The sequence below is a fragment of the Coregonus lavaretus genome (assembly GCF_964263955.1).
Source record: "Coregonus lavaretus genome assembly, chromosome: 3".
Classification (NCBI taxonomy): Eukaryota; Metazoa; Chordata; class Actinopteri; order Salmoniformes; family Salmonidae; genus Coregonus; species Coregonus lavaretus.
Genome location: NC_139990.1, coordinates 26,584,286 through 26,611,548, shown reverse-complemented (window position 1 = coordinate 26,611,548; position 27,263 = coordinate 26,584,286). Strand labels below are relative to the sequence as shown.

The 27,263-nt window shown below is 44.0% G+C and overlaps 1 protein-coding gene across 4 annotated transcripts in view; it reads right to left on the bottom strand.

Annotated features, from left to right (window-relative positions):
- The window catches only part of LOC311110383 (chromodomain-helicase-DNA-binding protein 4-like), a 29,468-nt gene extending 14,096 nt beyond the window's left edge, over positions 1–15,372 (bottom strand). For all 4 annotated transcript variants that reach the window (XM_084153003.1, XM_084153004.1, XM_084153005.1 and 1 more), the window contains exons 1-15: positions 15,175–15,372; positions 14,551–14,680; positions 13,038–13,147; positions 12,634–12,888; positions 12,027–12,145; positions 11,456–11,834; positions 9,222–9,369; positions 6,674–6,843; positions 6,138–6,371; positions 5,651–5,854; positions 5,199–5,407; positions 3,674–3,805; positions 3,456–3,555; positions 3,024–3,215; positions 108–308 (exon numbers count right to left, since the gene is read on the bottom strand). In XM_084153003.1, coding sequence (XP_084009129.1) covers positions 108–308; positions 3,024–3,215; positions 3,456–3,555; positions 3,674–3,805; positions 5,199–5,407; positions 5,651–5,854; positions 6,138–6,371; positions 6,674–6,843; positions 9,222–9,369; positions 11,456–11,834; positions 12,027–12,145; positions 12,634–12,888; positions 13,038–13,147; positions 14,551–14,614 — 2,517 coding nt within the window. In that variant the 5' untranslated portion in view covers positions 14,615–14,680; positions 15,175–15,372. The remainder of the gene's footprint in view (positions 1–107; positions 309–3,023; positions 3,216–3,455; positions 3,556–3,673; positions 3,806–5,198; positions 5,408–5,650; positions 5,855–6,137; positions 6,372–6,673; positions 6,844–9,221; positions 9,370–11,455; positions 11,835–12,026; positions 12,146–12,633; positions 12,889–13,037; positions 13,148–14,550; positions 14,681–15,174) is intronic.
- Between the last annotated feature and the right edge of the window lie 11,891 nt (positions 15,373–27,263).

The window sequence follows — 27,263 nt, the reverse complement described above, 5'->3', positions numbered from 1 at the left end:
ACAGGTATTTCCTTACTTCAAAAGAACACTAACTTTGTTGAAAACGACAGTTCTATTTTATCTTTTTTTAAATTGTATTTTTACACATTTTCCCCAAAAATTCTCACCTTCATCTTAGAAGCTCTCTTGCCTCCACGGATGGCGTTGTTCTCGAAGGAGAACTCGTTCTCTCTGATGACGGCTCTGCTGTCCTTGTCTCCTACGTAGGTCACCACGTACATGTCCGGGGCCCACATCTCAAACTCTCTTTCCCAGTTAATGATGGTAGACAGGGGGGCGCTCACCAGGAACGGGCCCTTGGAGTGACCCTATGAGGGGGAAAGAAAACATTTAAATTGAAAAGAAGACAATTTGTATGGGTGGCCCCAGCGGGAATCAAACCCACTACCCTTGGTGTTGCAAGTGCCATGCTCTACCAACTGAGCCACAGCTAATTTAATAAATATAAATGATGTAACATTTATATTTGTATAATTAGAATGTTAAGATATGTTGTCAAAGGCATTGCATTCTACACTCCGACCAATAGGTGGCAGTAGTCTCCATGTGATCACCCCCCAAGAGTGTTGACAAAGCTCAAGCTTAATGTCGTCAGATTTCACCTGACATATTATACAAAATGGCTGGGCTGGTTGGTATTGTCTATAGGGCTGCCAAGTTGGCATTTCTGATCAGTTCCTATTGAAATAAATGGCTACCACTTCACCATTTAGCCTTAGCAAAAAAACATCAAACTTTTTACTTGTTGATAAATGTCATTGTTTAGAACCTATAGTTATTATCTTTTGAAAGTTCAAGTTGAAAGTTAACTAACACACTTGGGCACTCTTCAACACATGGGCATTTCTATAAATAAAATGGGGCCAATGTGTGACATTGGGATAAACATTTCAAAATGGTTTGAAACAAAAATATAAATGATTTTTATGCAGTTCCACATGTGTACTTAAGAGAAATATGTGCAAACTCCACCTATACAACAACAACAACAACATAGGTCTAGGACTATACATCCTTTAAGCAGGGTTCATACAGACATTGGCAAGTCAAATTCAAGGACTTTCAGGGCCTTTTTCAAGCACTTAAATTGTAATTTTCAAGGAACTCGATGTTATACAATTGTATAGTTTATATAATTGTACAGATAAAGCCTAATATATTGATTAATCCTTAATATACACTACATGGCCAATAGTATGTGGACACCTGTTCATCAAACATCTCATTCCAAAATCATGGTCATTAATATAGAGTTGCAGCTATAACAGCCTCCACTCTTCAGTGAAGGCTTTCCACTAGATGTTGGAACATTGCCGCAGGGACTTGCTTCCATTCAGCCACAAGAGCATTAGTGAGGTCGGGCACCGATGTTGGGTGATTAGGCCTGGCTCGCAGTTGGCATTCCAAATTACTGCTGCTACTCGCTGTTATTATCCATTTGCATAGTCACGTTACCCCTACTTACATGTACAAATTACCTCGACTAACCTATACCACCGCACATTGACTCAGTACCAGTACACCCTGTATATAGCCTCATTATTTTATTATGTTACTTTTTACTTTAGTTTATTTAGTAAATATTTTCTTAACTCTATTCCTTGAACTGCATTGTTGGTTAAGGGTATGTAAGTAAGCATTTCACACTAAGGTCTACAACTGTTGTATTCGGCGCTTGTGACAAATACAATTTTATTTTATCATCCCAAAGGTGTTTGATGGGGTTGAGGTCAGGGCTCTGTGCAGGCCAGTCAAGTTATTCCACACCGATCTCGACAAACCATTTTTGCATGGACCTCGCTTTGTGCACGGGGGCATTGTCATGCTCAAACACGAAAGGGCCTTCCCCAAACTGTTGCCACAAAGTTGGAATCACAGAATTGTATATAGAATGTCATTGTATGCTGTAGCGATAAGATTTCCCTTCACTGGAACTAAGGGGCATAGCCCAAACCATGAAAAACAGCCCCAGACCATTAGTCCTCCTCCACCAATTGTTACAGTTGGCACTATGCATTGGGGCAGGTAGCGTTCTCCTGGCATCCGCCAAACCCAGATTTGTCCATCTGACTGCCAGATGGTGAAGTGTGATTCATCACTCCAGAGAACGCGTTTCCACTGCTACAGAGCCCAATGGCGGTGAGCTTTACACCACCCCAGCCGGCACTCGGCCATGGAAACCCAATTCATGAATCTCCCGACGAACAATTCTTGTGCTGACGTTCCTTTACAATAACAGCACTTAGAGCTGACCGGGGAAGCTCTAGCAGGGCAGAAATTTGACAAACTGACATATTGGAAAGGTAGCATCCTATGACGGTGCCATGTTGAAAGTCACGGAGCTCTTCAGTACAGGCCATTCTACTGCTGATGTTTGTCTATGGAGATTGCATGGCTGTCTGCTCAATTTTATACACCTGTCAGCAACGGGTGTGGCTGAAATAGCCAAATCCACTAATTTGAAGGGGTGTCCACATACTTTTTGCCATGTAGTGTATGAGATATGTCCCAAGGGGCGGCGCACAATTGGCCCAGCGTCGTCCAGGGTAGGGGAGGGAATGGCCGGCAGGGATGTAGCTCAGTTGGTACAGCATGGCGTTTGCAACGCCACGGTTGTGGGTTCGATTCCCACGGTATGAAAAATAAAAATAATAATGTATGCACTCACAAACTGTAAGTCACTCTGGATAAGAGCGTCTGCTAAATGACTAAAATGTAAATGTATATGACAACTTACACTGCCATAAATGCAAGGACAAAAAAGTGATGTTTTATATCATGATTTTGGACAAATCCGTAAAGACAGCAACCACGATAAAGGTTTTAAATCAACTTCTGCATTTCATTGAATATAGCAACGTTTCTCCCTCATATCTTAAAGTAATGACGTAAAAAGAAATTTGTAGATTATTATCAATGACTTATCAACAGCTGTAACAAGTTGTCCAGCGTAGGAAATCCTCACTGGTACCCTAGTAAATAGAAAGACCCACTTTCACTCTCATTCTCCTACACACACATACCTCTTTGTAGAGTGAGTAGAGGAACACGGCAGTCTGCACAGTCTTGCCCAGTCCCATCTCGTCAGCCAGGATAGTGTCTGTGCCCTGTGCCCAGGAGAAACGCAGCCAGTTGAGACCCTCCAGCTGGTAGGGGTGCAGGTTGCCCCCTGTACTGTCCAGGTAGTCAGGCTGACGCTCAAACTTGATGGTGGGCTTAAGAGGGGGGGTGGGGGTGGAGAAGAACAGTGAGTTACTGTTGAAGTCAAGACACACTACTAAGCAGTAAATACGCCCCATTAGGGATTTATCATGTGATTGGAACAACAAAGCCGCAGAAAAGGAGAGGCTAAAAGGCCATTTTAACAGTAAGATACTGAACAATTTATGATGATCAAGAATACCTGATAAATCACGAGAAACCATATCTCCGATAAAAGTTACAACTCCACTTACGTCCACGACAGGGTTCTCAGGAGGCCGGTCCAGCCTCTTCGTCTTGCCTTTCACCTTGATCTTCTTCCCTGGTTTACCCTCGTCGCCCATCATCAGCTCCCTGAAACAGACGAGAGAGAATAGTGTTACCCTCGGAAACAGACAAGGGGAGAAAGAAGAAACTCCTTCTCCATTCCACCTACGCACTGTAGAGAAGGTGGCAATAATGCATTAGTCACCTGTGGTTCCAGTACTGCTGTCTGAAGACGTCAAACTCTGGGATGTCCATGTCCTCGGCCTCCCAGGTGGCCTGGTCGTAGGCCAGGTCTTTCCACTTGATGAGGTAGTGGACGTTGTTCTTCTTGTCCTGACTGCAGCTCACAAACAGACAAAACTTGGTTTGCAACTTTGCCAATTAAATCCGGTAGGTATATTATATATACACAAAAGTATGTGGACACCCCTTCAAATTAGTGGATTCGGCTATTTCCGCCACACCCGTTGCTGACAGGTGTATAAAATTGAGCAGACAGCCATGCAATCTCCATAGACAAACATTGGCAGTAGAATGGCCTTACTGAAAAGGTCAGTGACTTTCAACGTGGCACTGTCTTAGGATGCCACCTTTCCAACAAGTCAGTTTGTCAAATTTCTGCCCTGCTAGAGCTGCCCCGGTCAATTGTAAGTGCTGTTATTGTGAAGTGGAAACGTCTAGGAGTAACAACGGCTCAGCCGCGAAGTGGTAGGCCACAAGCTCACAGAACGGGACCGCCGAGTGCTGAAGCGTAACACTTACTACAGAGTTTCAAACTGCCTCTGGAAGCAACGTCAGCACAATAACTGTTCATCGGGAGCTTCATGAAATGGGTTTCCATGGCAGAGCAGCCGCACACAAGCCTATGATCACCCTGCGCAATGCCAAGCGTCGGCTGGAGTGGTGTAAAGCTCGCTGCCGTTGGGCTCTGGAGCAGTGGAAAAACGTTCTCTGGAGGAGGAATACTGGTCTGGGGCTGTTTTTCATGGTTCAGGCTCCTTAGTTCCAGTGAAGGGAAATCTTAACGCTACAGCATACAATGACATTCTAGACGATACTGTGCTTCCAACTTTGTGGCAACAGTTTGTGGAAGGTCCTTTCCTGTTTCAGCAAGACAATGCCACCGTGCACAAAGCGAGGTCCATACAGAAATGGTTTGTCGAGATCGGTGTGGAAGAACTTGACTGGCCTGCACAGAGCCCTGACCTCAACCCCATCAAACACCTTTAGGATGAATTGGAACGACGACTGCAAGCCAGGCCTAATCGCCCAACATCAGTGCCTGACCTCACTAATGCTCGTGGCTGAATGGAAGCAAGTCCCCGCAGCAATGTTCCAACATCAAGTGGAAAGCCTTCCCAGAAGAGTGGAGGCTGTTATAGTAGCAAAGGGGGGACCAACTCCATATTAATGCCCATGATTTTGGAATGAGATGTTCGACGAGCAGTTGACTGATTGGTTTAAATTATTGCTTTGACCAATGGCACATTTGCACCATGAGAATAAAACCTTTACCTGACAAACAAAACATGCAGAGTTAATCAAGTGTGCAGGAGTTCTCCTTTCCATTGAAGGCAAAATCCTGATTAGACACTCTTTTTACAAAGTGTACGACTAGGTGTCTGGCCTTGCAACTAAAAATCTGCTTCTATTTTGGAAATGTTAACTCTCAATGAGACTAAAATGCATTTGAATCACATTTAGGAGCCAGTCCTTGAGTCTAGTCTGACCTGTGGTTGAGGATGCGGTGGATCATCATCCAGGCAATCTTGATGCCGAAGCGGTAGTACTTCTCCTCCATCTTGGCGTAGAGTGGGTCCTTGGCCTTCCTCTTGGTGCTCTTTTCCTCATCGCCCTCGCCGAAGTCTATTGAAGGAGGCTCGTCCATGTCGTTCTTCCTCTGGTAGTTCCTGAACATCACCTGACAATGCAGCTCCAACTGGAGACAGGGAAAGGGTGGGTGAGAGAGGGATGTGTGTGTGTTCTCGAACGTTGGCGCAACATTCTCTTCTCTAATCCATTTCAGCGAGAAAGAAGAGTGTCTGTTTGAATGTCTGTTTCTGTGTGTGTGTGTGCGCCTGAGAAGCAAAAATTAGATGTGCAACAACTCAACTGAGAGTAGGTGTTTACGAGTGCCATTTCCTCTAACGTAGTGGCCAAGCGTAAGTCTTTGTGTACATACCTGCAGCTCAGACACCCAGGAGCAGTGCCAGTAGGACATGTTGCTCCACTTGGCGAAGAACTCCCTCTCAGGGCGCCCAGCAAGAGGGGTGGGGTCGGGCTGGTCAGCCAGGAGGTCTGGGGGGCGGGGGATGGGCGTGGGCGGAGGGGGGTCGCCCCAGCGCCACGTCAGAATCTTCTGCACCTTGCCCTTCATGGGTGGACACTGAGGAGGAGAGGAAAGTGTCAATGAATAGGTCACAAACGTCTTAAAAACCACTCAACTGATCATAATGACATGGTGAAAACTCCTTATCTACAGATAAGCTAGGTAATGTTACATTGTGTTTAATCATTTAGTATTTTTGTTTTCCCATACACAACCCAAGGGGGTAGGGGATAGGTTACAATTTGGGAGGTAGAATTCACTTTACCCTGTGTAACTGGCTGTGCCCCGTGTCAATGACCCTCCGGGTCCCACCCCATTGATTTACTCATAGTTCACTCACAGTGCAGCGGGGGCAGATCCACTCTCCGTTGGGGATCTCAGGCAGGGGCGGGTTGAGACAGTGTATGTGGTAGGAGGAGGGACAGGAGTCGCAGCAGAGCAGCTCGCCACCATCCTTACACACCCTGCAGAACTCCATGTGGTGGTCGTCCTCCTCTGGCTCGGCCTCCACCTCCTCCTCCTCCTCTTCTTCTGAGCCCTCCTCCCGCGCCTCCCACTGTTTGCCCTCCTTCTCCTGTGGATGGGAGAGGGAAGGGGTTAATGTGAATGGTAGTAGAGCAACGGGAAAGGGTTAACTGTTTGACTGGTAGGGGAGCGAAGATGGTTATGCACTGGAGCAATTTGAAAGGAAATAGTACCAGCATATACCACATTACTACAAGCTAGTGGTTTATGATCATTGACTAATGGTTGTCAATATGAATAGCTCCTCGTTACCCTCGACCAAACTCCAATTGATCATTGGCTGACCAGTAGCATATTGCCCTGTCACTTACTCCACAGAACCATTCATTGGCTGAGGAAGGTGTCACTCACGCAGTGTGGGCAGCTCCAGGTGCCCTCTGGGGCGTTCTCCATGTCAGGGTCCAGACACACCATGTGGTAGGCCCTGGGACAGGTGTCGCACAGAATGATCTCCCCTCCCTGCTGGCACACCTCACAGTAGTCCTGGTGGTCAGTCTCATAGCCGTCACCATCCTCCTCAACTGGAGAGAAGGAATAGGAGGAGAGAAGTGGGTGAGAGCAAATCAAACTAGATACGGTACTTCCTGAACAAAACTCCACCAAAAAAAGAATGCCCTTTCAACATTATTGTTGTTGTTGTTGTTGTTTGACGAGCACCATAATGAAATACCAGTAATCAAATCAAATTTTATTGGTCACATACACATATTTAGCATCTGTTATTGTGAGTGTAGCGAAATGCTTGTGTTCCTAGCTCCAACAGTGCAGGCTATAACACTTTAGCGGTTACATACTGTGAGGAATCCATAGCAGGAACGCACATTTTAATCAATCAGAGTGTTCGGCCGAAACTAACCATTTAAAAAAGTGCTGTAGAATGAAACATTATGGAATGCACATCGTTTTTTGTCTCTCCCTTTTGCTGTGTAGGTGGAGTACGTCATATGCAATTGCATCTAGGAAGCATTTCAAACTTCTGGGCAATATGTATCGATGCTCTGACGGAAAAGATTGTCTGCTGAATGCGCCAAAAGGTGTGACAAACTATTTAAAGGAAATAGACGCTGGATGCTGCCCTACTGAAAACGTATAATCTTCTAGTGACTCATAAGATTGGACATGCATACACGTCCAAACTACAGCTGTAGAGTCTAGCAACGCAAGACCACTTTTTATTGGGTTTGAGACATACTGCATCACAGCCATGGATGATATACATACACACAACTTCTTGGGGTTGAGATATACAGCTCTGGAAAAAATTAAGAGACCACTGCAAATGTTTCTTAAATCAGCATCTCTACATGTATGACAGCCATTCCATTCCAGTGTCTGTTGATTTCCAACACAGGCACACCTCATTCTACAGAATTAGGTACTGATTAGGTGATCACCTGAACCAAATCTTGTTTAACGAGGGAAAGTATAAAAACCACTGCTGTGGTCATCACTATCCTCTTGCAATAGGACCAGCTGGATGGCAAAAACAGTGCTAATAGTACCTCTAATGTAATATTAATCAAAAAATAACTATTGACCATGCCAAAAGAGTTGAAAAATAAAGTTTTGAGTGAGGAAAAGAAGGGTTCAATTCTGGCTTTACTGACAGAGGGATACAGTGAGCGTCAGGTTGCTTCCATCCTTAAAATGTCAAAGACGGCGGTTCATAAGAACAAGGTCAAGCAGCAGATATTGGGGACAACAAAGCTACAGACCGGCAGAGGGCGAAAAAACAACTCTCTACTGACCACCAACTCATTCGAATGTCACTCAACAACCGTAGGATGACATCAAGTAACCTACAAAAAGAATGGCAAACGGCAGCTGGGGTGAAGTGCACGGCGAGGACGGTTCGAAACAGGCTCCTAGGGACAGGACTGAAGTCGTGCAAAGCTCGAAAAAAGCCCTTCATCAATGAGAAGCAAAGAAGAGCCAGGCTGAGGTTTGCAAAAGACCATAAGGATTGGACCGTAGAGGAGTAAGGTCATCTTCTCTGATGAGTCCAATTTTCAGCTTCCCCAACACCTGGTCGTCTAATGGTTAGACGGAGACCTGGAGAGGCCTACAAGCCAGTGTCTCGCACCCACTGTGAAATTTGGTGGAGGATCGGTGATGATCTGGGCGTGCTTTAGCAAGGCTGGAATCGGGCAGATTTGTCTTTGTGAAGGACACATGAATCAAGCCACATACAAGGTTGTCCTGGAAGAAAATGTGCTTCCATTGGCTCTGACATTGTTCCCCAACTCTGAGGATTGGTTTTTCCAGCAGGACAATGCACCATGCCACACAGCCAGGTCAATCAAGGTGTGGATGGAGGACCACCAGATCAAGACCCTGTCATGGCCAGCCCAATCTCCAGACCTGAACCCCATTGAAAACTTCTGGAATGTGATCAAGAGGAAGATGGATGGTCACAAGCCATCAAACAAAGCCGAGCTGCTTCAATTTTTGCGCCAGGAGTGGCATAAAGTCACCCAACATCAATGTGAAAGACTGGTGGAGAGCATGCCAAGACACATGAAAGCTGTGATTGAAAAGCAGGTTATTCCACCAAATATTGATTTCTGAACTCTTCCTAAGTTAAAACATTAGTATTATGTTGTTTAAAAATGAACATGAACTTATTTTCTTTGCATTATTCGAGGTCTGACAACACTGCATCTTTGTTGTTATTTTGACCAATTGTCATTTTCTGCAAATAAATGCTCTAAATGACAATATTTTTATTTGGAATTTGGGACAAATGTTGTCAGTAGTTTATAGAATAAAACAAAAATGTACAATTTTACCCAAACACATACCTATAAATAGTAAAACCAGAGAAACTGATAATTTTGCAGTGGTCTCTTAATTTTTTCCAGAACTGTTGATCATAGCCATGGAAGAGAGAGACACACACCTGCAGAGTACAGACCCTTCTTCTTCTTGGGCTTGCTCTTGGGCTTCTTGGAGCGGCTGCTGCGGCTGTTGGAGCCGTCTGACACGGACACGCTGTTCATGCTGGCGTCGTCAAAGTCACTCTCCACGTCAGGCTCATCCTCTTCACTCTGATAGGAACAACCAGAGAGAGAGAGAGCGAGAGAAGGGTTAGGAACTTTATTTTCATGAGAAATGTCTAGGTTGAAGGCCTCTATGCCAAATGACAAAAACAAATATACATCTTGTCATCATCAACAAAGTCAAAGTGAGCGAGAAAGAGGTGACTAAACAGTAGGGCTGGGAATTAACAGGGACCTCACGATACGGTAGTATCACAATACTTCCATCCCGATACGATATGTATTACCACTCTATATGCATTGCGATTCGATGCTGTGATTTTATTGCAATTCGATGTTCCAAACATATTGCTCACAACATACAGTGCCTTGCAAAAGTATTCATCCCCTTGGCGTTTTTTCCTATTTTGTTGCATTACAACCTGTAATTTAAATGGATTTTTATTTGGATTTCATGTAATGGGCATACACATTATAGTCCAAATTGGTGAAGTGAAATTAAAAAAGTTACTTGTTTCCAAAAATTCTAAAAAATTAATACCGGAAAAGTGGTGCGTGCATATGTATTCACCCCCTTTGCTATAAACCCTAAATAAGATTTGGTGCAACCAATTACCTTCAGAAGTCACATAATTAGTTAAATAAAGTCCACCTGTGTGCAATCTAAGTGTCACATGATCTCAGTATATAAACACCTGTTCTGAAAGGCCCCAGAGTCTGCAACACCACTAAGCAAGGGGCACCATGAAGACCAAGGAGCTCTCCAAACAGGTCAGGGACAAAGTTGTGGAGAAGTACCGATCAGGGTTGGGTTATAAAAAAATATCAGAAACTTTTAACATCCCACGGAGCACCATTAAATCCATTATTAAAAAATGGAAGAATATGGCACCACAACAAACCTGCCAAGAGAGGGCCGCCCACCAAAACTCACGGACCAGGCAAGGAGGGCATTAATCAGAGGCAACAAAGAGACCAAAGATAACCCTGAAGGAGCTGCAAAGCTCCACAGCGGAGATTAGAGTATCTGTCCATAGGACCACTTTAAGCCGTACACTCCAGAGCTGGGCTTTACGGAAGAGTGGCCAGAAAAAAAATAAGCAAACACATTTGGTGTTTGCCAAAAGCCATGTGGGAGACACCCCAAACATATGAAAGAAGGTACTCTGGTCAGATGAGACTAGAATTGAGCTTTTTGGCCATCAAGGAAAACGCTATGTCTGGCGCAAACCCAACACCTCTCATCCCCACAGTGAAGCATGGTGGTGACAGCATCATGCTGTGGGGATGTTTTTCCCAACGACAGGGACTGGGAAACTGGTCAGAATTTAAGGAATGATGGATGGCGCTAAATACAGGAAAATTCTTGAGGGAAACCTGTTTCAGTCTTCCAGAGATTTGAGACTGGGACGGAGGTTCACCTTCCAGCAGGACAATGACCCTAAGCATACTGCTAAAGCAACACTTGAGTGGTTTAAGGGAAACATTTAAATATCTTGGAATGGCCTAGTCAAAGCCCAGACCTCAATCCAATTGAGAAGCTGTGGTATGACTTAAAGATTGCTGTACACCAGCGGAACCCATCCAACTTGAAGGAGCTGGAGCAGTTTTGCCTTGAAGAAGGGGCAAAAATCCCAGTGGCTAGATGTGCCAAGCTTATAGAGACATACCCCAAGAGACTTGCAGCTGTAATTGCTGCAAAAGGTGGCTCTACAAAGTATTGACTTTGGGAGGGTGAATAGTTATACAAGCTCAAGTTCTGTTTTTTTGTCTTAAAACATATTTTTCATCTTCAAAGCGGTAGGCATGTTGTGTAAATGAAATTATACAAAATAAGTGATGAAAACAAAGTGGCTCCTTATTTAAAAAGAAGATGGAGAACAAGCTTTGAAGGAAAAATACAGTAGTTTTGGTGCAGGTACAGCCAACTAGTGCAAAAATAATATTGCGATATTGTCAAAACGATACATCGCCAAAAATAATATCCTGATATATAACAGTATCAATTTCCCCTAAACAGGTGCAAGGGGGGAGAGAAAATCAGAGGAGGAAATGGTTGCAAATGGGGGAGAGGTACATAGAGTGAGGTGACAAAGGAAAAGGAAGGAGAGGAAAAGAAAGTGAAAGCACTTACCGAGGAGCGTTTCCTCTTGCTGTTGAAGCCTCCTAGCTTGATCTTGAGTGGAGCTACCTTCTTTGTAGCCACCTTCTTCTTCTCTGCAGGCTTGGGGGTCGGCTTGGATTTCTTACGAGCATTAGGACCTTTGCCCTCTTTGGTCTTGGCCTTTTTCAGAGGCGGGGCGACTGGTGGCTGGGGCTCGGCGACCGGGGCGGGAGCGACCTCCGCCACCATGCTCTCCACGGCGGCAGACACGTTGGCCGCGGCCAGGGCGGCGTTGGCCGCGGCGGAGCCTCTCAGGGGGTTGTTGGTGCTGAACTCACGCCACTTGGCGCCCAGTACCATCATCATCTTGGACACGGCGATCTTGGGGTTCTTGGCCGCGATGAGGGGTCTGAGGGAGAGATGGGGTGGATGGTGAGTAATGAGGACAAAAATAAAGGAGTGAAACGGTAGACGAGATCAGGGGAAGAAAGGAGACTAAATGTTTGAGAGCAAAAAGTTGAACAGCAAATGAATGGGGGTAAGAAAGAGATGCTTAAAATACAATTCATGCAGCAAGCATTGATAAGGACAATCTCGTTACCTGACATATTGGCTGAAGGCCTTATAGTTGGTGAGGGAGCGGTAGTCCTCTTCGCTGAAGATGTGGTCAATGTCCTCCATTCCCCAGTCATCCAGGAGCTGAGATGACGTCTTAGGCTCCTAGATGAGACAATTCAACATGAAAGTTCGCTTAAAAGTGGTTATTTTCCTGTCTTTTCCTTACTGACTGGCCTATTGTGGTGGGATTGTGTTCAATAACTACTAGGTCTTTGTTAACTATTGCACGACTTTGGACAAAGCACTTTCCTGCCACCATTGGGGACCATCGGTTATTTTAAACCGCATGCAGTTATACCATGTGGCAAATGTTTGCCTTGACAAAGTTTCAATGGCAGGTAGTTCTGTGTTGCCATGGTGACAGTATGTCCTTGCATAAATGCACTTACCGCTACCAGGCACCCTAGTGGTAGTCAACTCTCAGCATGGTAGTATTGTCAACTTATCTACAGCTAGAGATTATAGGTAGCTTTTTCAATCACTTTCTATGGAGCTACTAATTCAATTAACACCATGAAATATTATTTGGTCAACTTTAATGGCATCTCCCCACCTCCACAACTCTCTCCATCCTCAAACTAAACTCTCACCGAGCTATCGTCATCATCGTCCTCATCGTCCTCATCCTCAGGTTCAGGGTCCTTCCTCTTGTCCTTTCCTCCACCGTTTCTGTCAGTGCTGGTGCTGCTCCTCTTCTTCTCCTTGGAGATGCTCCCCCTGTTCTTCTTCTTCTTCTTCCCCGGGTTGTAGTCGCTGCCCTCGCTGTCCGAGTGGGGCACCGCTCGCTCCTCGTCCCTGTCCACCTCGGGGGTCTCCATGGGCTCGGGGGAGCTCATAGGCACATCCTGGAGGGGACACAGGGGGGTTATGACGTACGCACATTGTCTTCCGACAGGTGGCGTGTGTCCCCCACCGAGAGGTAGACAAACAGGACATGGTGCATCCCAAGAACGTACAGATATGATAGAGACGTGGTCATATCACAGTAGCCTACCTCTCTGCGAGAGTTACGCCTCTTGCTGCTTTTGCTCTCCCGGCTCCTTTTGGCCTTCTTCTTTTTCTTCACCTTCGGGGCCTCGCTCTCTGACATCTCCTCTTCCTCATCTGCAATGAGGTCAGAGATACAGCTTAATAATAGCTGTAACGAAGAATGTCAATTCAATATCCTTGCAACCTTGGTAGCGGCAAAGTCATATGGAATGGGGTTCCAAAGCCTATTATGTAATTGCTCATGGTAGATGTAAGCGAATGGCTTTTGGCATTGAAATCAGCACCAAGTAGCCATGGTCTGACATGCGATAAGCCGTCTGTATGTCAAAATGAGGGGGGCTGGATGACTAATTAAATGCCATGTCATCATTATCTGGGTTATGGTTGATTCCAGTATTTGGATTTGAGTAAGGTCATACATATATGGTCAATGATTTGTGAGATGTTTGAATGCAACAAAAAAATGCTTATTATTTTCTGTAAATTAATGCGAGGGGTTGCATAACTATATCAGCTAGCTACTATCTAAAGGTGGCCTGGTGACGCCTGCTATGTCTAAAATCTGAAAGTTCCATCGCCTTATCTTCCCCCCTCAAGGATTCTAATGGAATACGCATTGCCGTCATATCCGAACCTGTTGTGTAAACAAATTAGCCAGCTAGCCTTACGGTTTTATTGTACTTCGCCAGCTAAGTACAATTCCGTTACATTTTCCAGAAATGTATAGATAAGGTGAATGACTGCATTTATTTCTACCACGCAAAGCGGCGCTACCATGCACCCGATGATAGGAGGAGAAAGTCACCGTCGTCATCTGCCATCTTTCAAGCTAACTGGCTGGCTCCATCTTGTCATCGGCACGTAAAAATACCGGTAACATTTGCTAGGCCGCAAGAATATGCCGGTGGGTCGGCATGATTTTTGTAGCTAAACGTTGAAGTTCTGTAAGTTGCTTCGGTATGGAAAAACATCTGGCCGTTTTGCAAACTTACATTTAAACGGCTAGCAATAAAACTGAAACAAAACGTTAACTAGCATTGTTAGCACACGCAAGCTAGGATAACGTATTAGCTTCGGCCAGCCAGTCAGCTAACGTTACTGTTAGCTAGCTACAGCAGTCACTCAACTAACAATGTAGTTAACCAGCTAACAACTAGCTTAGAGGCTGGTGTCCACTGTTCCAGCAACTATTTAGCTAGCTAGCCAAACACTTTTCCATAACTAGTTGACCAACTAGCTAAGACATTGTGATTATGCTAGCTTAGCTAACTAACCACAACCAGCATCAACTACCTACCTACTGTACAGTACGTTAGCTAGCTATAACGCTACCAGTTAGCTAGTTATCCATATATTCAAATTCACGTTACCTTAAAGTTATTTACTTAGTGCAAAGCCATACATGGTATATTTGGCTCAGTTTTACGACTAACTCGCATTATTTACATAAAGTATAGAACATTATAGAACAATCCATTTCGTTGCAATGAACAGGTAATTTGTTGAAGTGGTCCTACCTTGCATTAGAGACCGGTCCTCTGGGGCTCCAAAATCATCCCTATCGTCCTCGCTTCCAGACATAATGCTAACTTTAAATTTAGTTAGCCAACTAAAAAAAGTTTTTTAATCCGTTTTGCATCCGGAGTCCTGTCCCAGTCATGAGTCCGTCCAGGTCGAGCGTGGAGTCAGGGAGGACAGGTCCGCAAGGTGGTGGAAATAAAATAAACAAAAAGAAAACCGAAGTGAATATTCAGAACTGATTTCGTGCATTTAACAATATAAATATATGAAATGCCTCTAAAGTAGGTAAAATAACTTCTGATGTCAATTGTTTTAGCCAATACTAGGCTACTCAAGATTATCAACCTTTCAATCTATGCGTAGTCTCGATACATATAGCTAGCTAGTTAGCCATTTGACATGCCATCGTCGTGCTGCTAGCTTGCTACTAGTTTTTCGTCCCACACTTGGTTAGCTAGCCCGCTAACTCTTAGCTCAATCACCGGTTAGGTTCAGAAACACGAGTCATCCATTCATCCCAAAACATAACTATCAATAAATGACGAATTTCAATAATTGAATGGTCTAATGTCACAAATACAATTACAAACAATGCAACAAACTACAGTAACGTTACTCACCAGTTGAATGGTTCCACTGTTTGAAAACAGAAACAACGAAACGGGATATTTGTCTTTCTTTCAACAGTTTTTCTTTTTGGGTTACAATAGCTAGTTAGTTCCAATAATTAAAATGCAGTTTTTGTCTTATGTTGCCTGGCGATGCACACGACGTCGCCGTCTCCCTCTCTCGCACTAAACACCCGCGCACACACACACAAAGAGATCAGGGGGCAGACATCCCATAATAACCCCCCCACACACACACTCACCCCTCCCCCACTCTGCATAGTTACCTTGCAACATACAGACCATAATAATCCACCCCCCTCCTCCCTCACATTCAGTCTCTTCCCCATTCCTCCGTGCCCCCCAGCAACCAACGTTACTATGGAAACACTCACCCCCTCCCACCCAACATCCCATAATAATAATGAGCATAGTCACTGACATCCCACAATAAGCATAACTCCAAAAAGAGAGAGGGATGAAAAAAGACTCCACATGGAAACTGCTCCACATGACTGCATTTAACTTCAGTGTCACAATCTACATGAATATAGAGAGGCTGTACTGTACAGGCTAGGAGCATATTTCAGCATCTACTGACACAAAGCATGCAGACACATATGATATATAGGAGCCATATGAACACTTATAAACCATACATTCCTTGTGGAGGGTCACCACAGGGCACACTCAGGTAAACATTGTACTGTGATCTTTGGGAGACCCATTTGAAAATAATTTGATTCCAATGAGTTGCTCAACCCAACCATGATTTAATCTACACACAAACCAAACCACCATGAGTCAAATAAAACACGTTGTTTCCAGTCAAAGCAGACACAAAGACGAAACAGAAGTGCCATTAACTCAGGGAAACCCTGGTGTAATGATGGCCTTAGGTATATTGATAGGTCACCATGCATCATAGACACAGACTAATGAGGCCTTATTCAAAGCCATGTCTCATTCAGACCTCTGTATCTTCAAAGCCAAAGCATTGATAATGTACAATATGGATATGAAATGCAGGCTTACGCAATTAGCTCATAAGTGATGCAATGGGCCTTTATCAGTACTGGCAAAACGACACACAATGCATCTACCACCATTTGTGTTGCACTGTGGCAAATGTAGTTTGTGTGAAACACGGCATTTAGCACAGCCGAAGTTTAGACCTTTACAGAAATCCATCCAGGAATGTACATAAATTAAAGGGGTTACGGTTTTATTAATTACTGATATAGTCAGGGTTCAAACCATTCTAATTAAACTTCAGCCTATTCAGGAAGTAAACTGAAATGGAAAAATTACCCATTCTGACATATCCTATTATTCTTCAAGTCATTAATTGAATTTGAATGAGTTTTCTTGAATGGACTTGAATTTCAATTATTTGACCCCACCTGTGTGGATATGATTTGTGGATAGGCCTTAACCTTCAACCATGTACTTTTCCAGATCAGATTCTGGGTTTTGTAAGAGGACATCCATTCAAGTATATCAATACCTTGTGTTAGAAGTGTATAAACTCTAGGCCTACATTTAGTTTTTCACACAATCCATTTCCAATGGACCCTTCCACAGTCTTTCTGACTATCCTTCAACCTTCTCTCTCGCCCTTAGCTCATCACTAAACTAAGGACCCTGGGATTAAACACCTCCCTCTGTAACTGAATCCTGGACTTCCTGACGGGCTGCCCCCAGCTGGTGATGGTAGGACACAACACATCCGCCACACTGACCCTCAGCACGGGGGCCCCTCAGGGGTGCGTGCTTAGTCCCCTCCTGTACTCCCTGTTCACTCACGACTGCGTGGCCGCGCACAATTCCAACACCATCGTTTAGGTTGCCGATGACACGACGGTGGTATTCCTGATCACCGATGACGGTGAAACAGCCTACAGGGAGGAGGTCAGAGACCTGGCAGTGTGGTGCCAGGACAACAACCTCTCCCTCAACGTCAGCAAGACAAAGGAGCTGATCGTGGACTACAGAAAACTGAGGGCCGAGAACGCCCTTATCCACATCGACAGGGCTGTAGCGGAGCAGGTCGAGAGCTTCAAGTTCCTCGGTGTCCACATCACTAAGGAATTATCATGGTCCACACACACCAACACAGTGTGAAGAAGGCACAACAACACCTCTTCCCCCTTAGGAGGCTGAAAAGATTCGGCATGGGCCCTTAGTTCCTCAAAAAGTTATACAGCTGCACCATTGAGAGCATCTTGACTGGCTGCATCACCGCTTGGTATGGCAACTGCTTGGCATCCGACCACAAGGCACTACAGAGGGTAGTGTGTATGGACTATTACATCACTGGGGCCGAGCTCCCTGCCATTCAGGACCTATATCAGGCAGTGTCAGAGGAAGGCCCTAAAAATTGTCAAAGACTCCAGCCACCCTAGTCATAGACTGTTTTCTCTGCTACTGCACGGCAAGCGGTACCGATGCAACAAGTCTGGAACCAACAGTACCCTGAACAGCTTCACCCCCAAGCCATAAGACTGCTAAATAGTTAGTTAAATAGTTAACCAATAGTTACCCGGACTATCTGCATTGACCCTTTTTGCACTAACTCTTTTGACTCATCACATACGCTGCTGTTACTGTTTATTATCTATCCTGTTGCCTAGTCACTTTATCCCTACCTATATGTACATATTTACCTCAATTACCTTTTACCCCTGCACATCTACTCGGTACTGGGACCCCGTGTATATAGCCAAGTTATCGTTACTTATTGTGTATTTATTCCTTGTGTTATTATTTTTCTATTATTTCAAAATTTTTCTCTGTATTGTTGGGAAGAGCCCGTAAGTAAGCATTTCACTGTTAGTGTACACCTGTTGTTTACAAAGCATGTGATTGATTGATTGATTCACCGCAGTCCTTTCTCTATATCTCTCTTTTACCCTATAGTTCCACACCTTCATATATATATGTATACTCTCTCTCTCTCTCTCTCTCTCTCTCTCTCTCTCTCTCTCTCTCTCTCTCTCTCTCTCTCTCTCTCTCTCTCTCTCTCTCTCTCCCCCCTCTCTCTCTCCCCCCCTCTCTCTCTCCCTCCCTCTCTCTCTCTCTCTCTCTCTCTCTCTCTCTCTCTCTCTCTCTCTCTCTCTCTCTCCCCCTCTCTTTCTCCCTCCCTCTCTCTCTCTCTCTCTCTCTCTCTCTCTCTCTCTCTCTCTCTCTCTCTCTCTCTCTCTCTCTCTCTCGCTCGCTCGCTCGCTCTCTCTCACTCACTCACTCACTCACTCACTCACTCACTCACTCACTCCCTTTGTCCCGCTCACACACTAGCCTCTTCCTGGTTTCTTGCTCTCTCTCACGGTGAGGCAGAGTGCCGGCACAAAGAACAGCGGAAATGAAGAATGAAGCACATGCACAATCCTAAATTCTCTATCTCTTCTATCTTACTCGCTCTCTCTCTTTCCTCCCCTCCCCCTTCCTCTCCTTCACTGTGGACACAGTGTTTGTGTGTGCAGGGAGGGGGGGGGGGGGTAACATCCCATAATCACCAATCAGAAGGATATGGGGTGGTTGTCAAGGATACCCGCACGCAGCCTGCCCCTCCCCCACACAGGCGGACGCACCACTAAACATCCCATAATATAATTTCTGAGTAAAAAGAAAGTACAGACCATAATATTCCTTCCTGTCCCAGTTGTCGCTATGGAGATAAGCACTCGCGAGGGGGTGGGGGTTACAGGCGGGGTCAGATTACCACGTAAGCCAAAATACAGACCATAATACTCCTTTCACCCCCCCTCACCCACACCAGTCCCCCTCCCTCCACACCCCCACACCCTCTCCATTCCAGAGATCCTTTAATGTTATACTGTCACTAGGCAAAGGAGTGCATATAGATATGATCATACACACCCACTGATATAAGCAGAAAGCACACATACAGACAGATAAGAAAGCAACTGCTTGACGGACAGTCGGACAGGTAGACACACGTGATGCCGTGTACATAGGAGGTATTGGCTTGATAACCAGACAATGCACATGCTGCATTGTGAAAACAGAACAATATGCCCTATTTCTGTCATGGACAAAAATAGGTATAGCCTACCTATTTGCATAGCCATTATGATCATTCATTACCAGCATCCTGAGCAGTATGTGTCTTCAAAAATAGGATGAATGTAATTCATCTGAATGAATCTATTGAGATAGGACAATAGCAGAGACAGATAGTCAAGGAATAGAATACCGTTGATGCCAAGTTCAATTTCACCTGTGGTACAAGAACTCTGAAAACCAGTGCAATGATGATGTCTCTTTTTGGTCAATATTACTTCTGGAATTCAATGTCAAGGTTTCACTCTGCTATTGAACACTGCATTTCATTGGCTTGTTGAAAATGATCCTTTGTTGTTATCAATGGGGCGAATGTATGAATATATACATTCTGGTTTCATAGAGCAAAGATCTCCGACCCTTGCTCGTCTATGTGAAGAATAGTGATACGGTATGAGCAGAGGACATACTTTGGCAGATTTCTTCCCATAAGCCCAGACTGAGTTTCCCAGAAAGACAACTGTCTCTCTTCTGAGTCCCTCTCTGTTTCTCAGGTCTGTCTCCTTTTTTATTCAATACACACCTGAGGATAAACATCCCATAATATGAAACATGCCGTAGAGCCTTGATCTCGATGCATACGCAGGGCTCCCTTGGTAACACAGACACATTCTCAGGCAGGGAGGAGGGAGGGCCACAGCACAGCACTCAAAAACAGGCCTAGGCCAGACCATAATATTCAACCAAACACCCACCCACTCCCTCCCAAATCCCCCTTTCCCTCTTCCCTTTCACACCATCCCTCCTCCCCCATCTCACCCCACCCCCCTCTCTCCTCCCCCCTTAGTTCCCACCCCCACCTAACAACGCACGGCATCCCATAATATGCAGAGCTGCTGCCCACCATCCCTCCCTTTCCCACACCACTGCCACTCCATAATAATCTAAGTGCTAATTCGCCCTCCCCAGCTCTGTCTCACTACTGTCTCCTTCGCACTCCTTACAGAGTACAGTGCGTCTTAAAAAAAACAAAAAAGATCTGAAACTGGGGGCACACAGGAGCCCCAGAGCTCAAAATACACTGCGTGCCGCCCGTGACGTCTGCAACGAACTTCATCATGCACAAGGGTTCTTCTCTCTTATTTTTTTTCTCTTTCTCAGGCAGCCTTTATAAAACCACAGTATGGTTGAATGTGTGCACACACCACGGTTATAGGCTACATCGGGCCCCATTTTCAAGCGTTGGCATAGGTGTACAATGGGCATGTCACAATCTGTGTGATTTCCTCCGATTGTTTGTGCTATTTGGGAGCTTTTAAAACCTGACTGTCTGAGAGTCACCTAAGGGAGATGGCCAATGGCCATAGGGGCTGAATGGGTAAATGGTGTAATGGACCCTATTATAAGAATGCCATGGAGATCTGACTGTCCTTACATCCAGAGAAAGGTTGCTTTCTCTCTGCTCCCAGTTCCACTCAAGAGGCCTAACACACACATCAACATTTATCTATACCCCCCCTCCCCCCACCATCGTCTTAACAAAACAAAGAACATCCAATAATATCACCGTTGGACGCCTCGCCATCACAGTATGCATGGTAACCGGTTATGTCAGAGATAGAGGGACTGTGACGCTTGGACTGTACTTTCGACATACAAACCAACCCATGAGCCTTTAGGCAGTTCACATACATACTGTAAACAATGAGTATTTCCCATAGGTGCAATGTATATGCTATTGTTAACTGTGTAAATGTCTCCATGTATGTTTTTTAAAAATGTTTACATTGTATATATCACCAATGTAAACAGGTATTGTCCTTTGGATGCAGAAGTTGATTCAAGAGAGATATGCCATTTCTATTTCCCAATCTTTTTTTGACGTATCTTTGTATAGGCAAACCTTGTGTCCTCTGAGAGAAGAAAAACTGAGAGGTTAGGTTTCTGTCCCATAATTCCTCTCTTCTGCCCCCCCTCCCCCTCCCCCTTCCCCCCACTGTTGCCCATGACAACATTCTTATAATGAGGTCAAATGGCCATCCCATAATATGCACTAACCAATCTGACTCAGGCAGTGTGGGACATACAGCAGTCATCATGTCACTAGCTAACACCACCCACTTGACTACACAAGAAGGCTGACGTCTAATTTCTCTGTGGACAACTAAGAATCCCTTATTTCACGAGACCCTTCTTGAATCCTTAACATAAAAGAGAGCTGACATCTGTACTTTTCTGGATTGTATTTGACAGGTAGTTGATTGTCCTACACAAGTTACAGAAAGGCAACTATCAATACATGTTTTTTTAGGTGGAGTAGTCTATGGGAGCATTCACTAAGTGGGCCAGACACTACAGTAAAAAGGGTCTCTAGGACTAATAAGATCGTATCCGGACACTTGGGTTGTGTGACGAGTGACTCTCCGGATGTGATGATATTGAGAAATGTGCATTCTCGATGATTTACACATACAGTGCATTCGGAAAGTATTCAGACCTCTTGACTTTTTCCACATTTTGTTACGTTTCAGCCTTATTCTAAAATGTATTAAATAAATAAAAATCCTCATCAATCTACACACAATACCCCATAATAACAAAACAGATTTTTTGACATTTTGCAAATGTATTAAAAATAAAAAACAGAAATATCTTATTTACATAAGTATTCAGAACCTTTGCTTTGAGACTCGAAATTGAGCTCAGGTGCATCCTGTTTCCATTGATCATCCTTGAGATGTTTCTACAACTTGATTGGAGTCCACCTGTGCTAAATTCAATTGATTGGACATGATTTGGAAAAGCACACTCCTGTCTATATAAGGTCCCACAGTTGACAGTGGTTGTCAGAGCAAAAACCAAGCCATGAGGTCGAAGGAATTGTCCGTAGAGCTCCGAGACAGGATTGTGTCGAGGCACATATCTGGGGAAGTGTACCAAAAAATGTCTGCAGCATTGAAGGTCCCCAAGAACACAGTGGCCTCCATCATTCTTAAATTGAAGAAGTTTGGAACCACCAAGACTCTTCCTAGAGCTGGCAGCCCGGCCAAACTGAGCAATCGGGGGAGAAGGGCCTTAGTCAGGGAGGTGACCAAGCACCTGATGGTCACTCTGACAGAGCTCCAGAGTTCCTCTGTGGAGATGGGAGAACCTTTCAGAAGGACAACCATCTCTGCAGCACTCCAGCAATCAGGCCTTTATGGTAGAGTGGCCAGACGGAAGCTACTCCTCAGTAAAAGGCACATAACAGCCCGCTTGGAGTTTGCCAAAAGGCACCTAAAGGACTCAGACCATGAGAAACAAGATTCTCTGGTCTGATGAAACCAAGATTGAAGTCTTTGGTCTGAATGCCAAGCGTCACGCCTGGAGGAAACCTGGCACCATCCCTACGGTGAAGCATGGTGGTGGAAGCATAATGCTGTGGGGATGTTTTCCAGTGGCAGGGACTGGGAGGCTAGTCAGGATCGAGGGAAAGATGAACGGAGCAAAGAACAGAGAGATCCTTGATGAAAACCTGCTCCAGAGCGCTCAGAACCTCAGACTGGGGAGAAGGTTCACCTTCCAACAGGACAACGACCCTAAGTACACAGCCAAGACAACGCAGGAGTGGCTTCGGGACAAGTCTCTGAATGTCCTTGAGTGGCCCAGCCAGAGCCCGGACCTGAACCAGATCGAAAATCTCTGGAGAGACCTGAAAATAGCTGTGCAGCGACGCTCCCCATCCAACCTGACAGAGCTTGAGAGGATCTGCAAAGAAGAATGGGAGAAACTCCCCAAATACAGGTGTGCCAAGCTTGTAGTGTCATACCCAAGAAGACTTGAGGCTGTAATCGCTGCGAAAGGTGCTTCAACAAAGTACTGAGTAAAGGGTCTGAATACTTAAGTAAATGGGATATTTCCGTTTATTTTTTTTTATTCAAAATTTTGGACACCTACTGATTCAAGGGTTTTTCTTTATTTTTACTATTTTTTACATTGTAGAATAATAGTGAAGACATCAAAACTATGAAATAACCAAAAAAGTGTTAAACAAATCAAAATATGTTTTATATTTGAGATTCTTCAAATAGCCACCCTTTGCCTTGATGACAGCTTTGCACACTCTTGGCATTCTCTCAACCAGCTTCATGAGGTAGTCACCTGGAATGCAGTTCAATTAACAGGTATGCCTTCTTAAAGTTAATTTGTGGAATTTCTTTCCTTCATAATGCGTTTGAGTCAATCAGTTGTGTTGTGACAAGGTAGCCCTATTTGGTAAAAGACCAAGTCCATATTATGGCAAGAACAGCTCAAATAAGCAAAGGGAAATGACAGTCCATCATTACTTTAAGACATGAAGGAGAGTCAATGCAAACATTTCAAGAACTTTGAAAGTTTCTTCAAGTGCAGTCGCAAAAACCATCAAGCGCTATGATGAAATTGGCTCTCATGAGACCGCCACAGGAATGGAAGACCCAGAGTTACCTCTGCTGCAGAGGATAAGTTCATTAGAGTTACCAGCCTCAGAAATTGCAGCCCAAATAAATGCTTCACAGAGTTCAAGTCACAGACACATCTCAACATCAACTGTTCAGAGGGGACTGTGTGAATCAGGCCTTCATGGTCGAATTGCTGCAAAGAAACCACTACTAAAGGACACCAATAATAAGAAGAGACCTGCTTGGGCCAAGAAACACGAATAATGGACATTAGACTGGTGGAAATTTGTCCTTTGGTCTGGAGTCCAAATTGGAGACTTTTGGTTTCAACCGCTGTGTCTTTGTGAGATGCTGTGTGGGTGAACGGATGATCTCTGCATGTGTAGTTCCAACCGTAAAGCATGGAGGAGGAGGTGTTATGGTGTGGGGGTGCTTTGCTGGTGACACTGTCTGTGATTTATTTAGAATTCAAGGCACACTTAACCAGCATGGCTACCACAACATTCTGCAGTGATACACCATCCGATCTGGTTTGGGTTTAGTGGGATTATCCTTTGTTTTTCAACAGGACAATGACCCAACACACCTCCAGGCTGTGTAAGGGCTATTTTACCAAGAAGGAGAGTGATGGAGTGCTGCATCAGATGACCTGTTCTCCACAATCTCCCGACCTTAACCCAATTGAGATGGTTTGGGATGAGTTGGACCGCAGAGTGAAGGAAAAGCAGCCAACAAGTGCTCAGCATATGTGGGAACTCCTTCAAGACGGTTGGAAAGGCATTCCAGGTGAAGCTGGTTGAGAGAATGCCAAGAGTGTGTAAAGTTGTCATCAAGGCAAAGGGTGGCTATTTGAAGAATCTCAAATATAAAATATATTTTGATTTGTTTAACACTTTTTTGGTTACTACATTATTCCATATGTGTTATTTCATAGTTTTGATGTCTTCACTATTATTCTACAATGTAGAAAATAGTAAAAATAAAAATAAAACTTTGAATGGGTAGGTGTGTCCAAACTTTTGAATTGTACTGTATGTAAATGTGATATTGCTGTTTCTTATTTTTTATAAATTTGCAAAAATGTTTAAAAAAACTGTTTTTGCTTCGTCATTATGGGGTATTGTGTGTAGATTGATCAGGGGGCAAAAAATTATGTAATCAATTTAGATTAAGGCTGTAACGTATCAAAATGTGGAAAAAGTCAAGGGGTCAGAATACTTTCCGAATGCACTGTAGGCCTACAGTAGGAGTGGGTACAGGCTGTTAAGAGGCTTAGGTTGGGACAGAGATCTTGAATGTAGCCTCACTTGTAAGGACAGAGACTTTACCTTCAATGACCCTATTGTGATGTTGAAAAACATTCAATTCATAAAAGATAAGAAAATGTCATATAAAGTGCAGTGGCTCTAGTTTAGCTTCGTAATGGAGGGAAATCTGTCTGAGGGAGAGGTACGGTGACAGAGAGTTTAGAGACCAGTATGTCAGACTGATACACATTACTGTGACATAAGATAGCACTACACATCATTCTGTTTAAGAAATGGAGGTGAACTGAGACCTCCATTTGTCTGTAAAGGCTATTTGTGGCTCTTCGCTTACTCAATCAATTATTCGTGGAGTGGGGTTCCTCAATGTATTTGCCATCCAGGGTTGAGTTTCACCAAAAATATCATCTTTACCACTAAGATCATACCATTGGTATGCACTACATGGATGAACAGTGATCTTAATGCTAAAGATTATCTTTGTTTTTGGGAAACTCACCCGATAACTATTATTTTCACTTAATCATATCACACAAACCAACACACTCCCATTTGCTCTGTTTAAATCTCTCCACTACTGTTTCTCTCATGGAGACTAAAGCCAATGGTTCTTCATTTCATCACTTAATTTCATTGAAATGAGATCCATTTTAAATCACCAATCAAAATGGGACTTCAGTGATGAGCTCCTCTCAAAACAGATGGCATACCTCCCCCTAGTGGCAATAAGATGTAACAAATTAACCCTCAACCTTCCACCCAAGAGGTTACTAGTTACATTAGTATTCATTCACATTTACATTTTACATTTGACATTTTAGTCATTTAGCAGACGCTCTTATCCAGAGCGACTTACAGTTAGTTCACTTTGTCCATCCACTACAAATACTGGTTCCACTGGTTTCATCAACTTGTGTCAGCGCTATTAACCTCTGAGAAAATTATACTTGTATGGCGGTTGTTTCCATTTAATATTAATGAAAATGCATGCATTAATTACATACATAAAAGCTTGTTGACTTTGCTACAGACCCTCATTAATCCCTCATGATGAGCAGGGTTCTCCTTTGCGCCATAAGGAAATTATTAAACAGCCCAGGATAGATAAACTTACTGAAGGACATTGCATGTTTGTTTTTCTATATATCTTCTGATTCTCAGAAGTGCTTGCATTGCTTGCTCTGGATTCAGTGAAAGTTAAATAAATAGTATGAGACATGACTAGTAACTTCACCCATCACTAACCAAGTGGTTATATTTAGCATGTTCACTATACCAAGAGATAGCGTGGATCTAAACACTATTTACTCAAAAGTGGAGAGTAGTTTATAAGCAGCTACTTTGTTTCTTCACCACTTGTCTCTCTGACAGCATTTTTCCAACTAGTTTTGATATTCCTCTCTGGACACTTTTCCCCAACTTTTTCAATAGAAGGGACTTACCTGAAACTATAACAAGCAGATTATGCAGTTACTGACTCAGTTTAAAAACTCATCCTCATGGAATTCCATTATTTAATAGAGAGGCACTAACTGAGTGACAAATAGATCAAGTCAAATAGTTGTTTGATGTGTGTGGGTAAAGCCTGCAAAACAAGGATCGCATAATGGCCAACGCACACAGCCAAGACAACACAGGAGTGGCTTTGGGACAAGTCTCTGAATGTCCTTGAGTGACCCAGCCAGAGCCTGGACTTGAACCTGATCGAACATCACTGGAGAGACCTGAAAATAGCTGTGCAGCGACGCTCCCCATCCAACCTGACAGAGCTTGAGAGGATCTTCAGAGAAGAATGGGAGAAACTCCCCAAATACAGGTGTGCCAAACTTGTAGCGTTATACCCAAGAAGAATTTAGGCTGTAATCGCTGCCAAAGGTGCGTCAACAAAGTACTGAGTAAAGGGTCTGAATACTTAAGTAAATGGGATATTTCCGGTTTTTGTTTTTATACATTAGCAAAAATTTCAAGAAAAACGTTTTTGCTTTGACATTATGAGGTATTGTGTGTAGATTGATGAGGAAAAAACTATTTAATCAATTTTAGAATAAGGCTGTAACGTAACAAAATGTGGAAAAAGTCAAGAGGTCTGAATACTTTTCGAATGCGCTGTATATACACACTGAACAAAAATATAAACACAACATGCAACAATTTCAAAGATTTTACTGAGTTACAGTTCATATAAGGAAATCAGTCAATTGAAATAACTAAATTAGGCCCTTATCTATTGATTTCACATGACTGGGCAGAGGTGGTCCCCTGTAGCTCAGTTGGTAGAGCATGGCGCTTGCAACGCCAGGGTTGTGGGTTCGTTTCCCACGGGGGGCCAGTATGAAAATGTATGCACTCACTAACTGTAAGTCGCTCTGGATAAGAGCGTCTGCTAAAATGACTA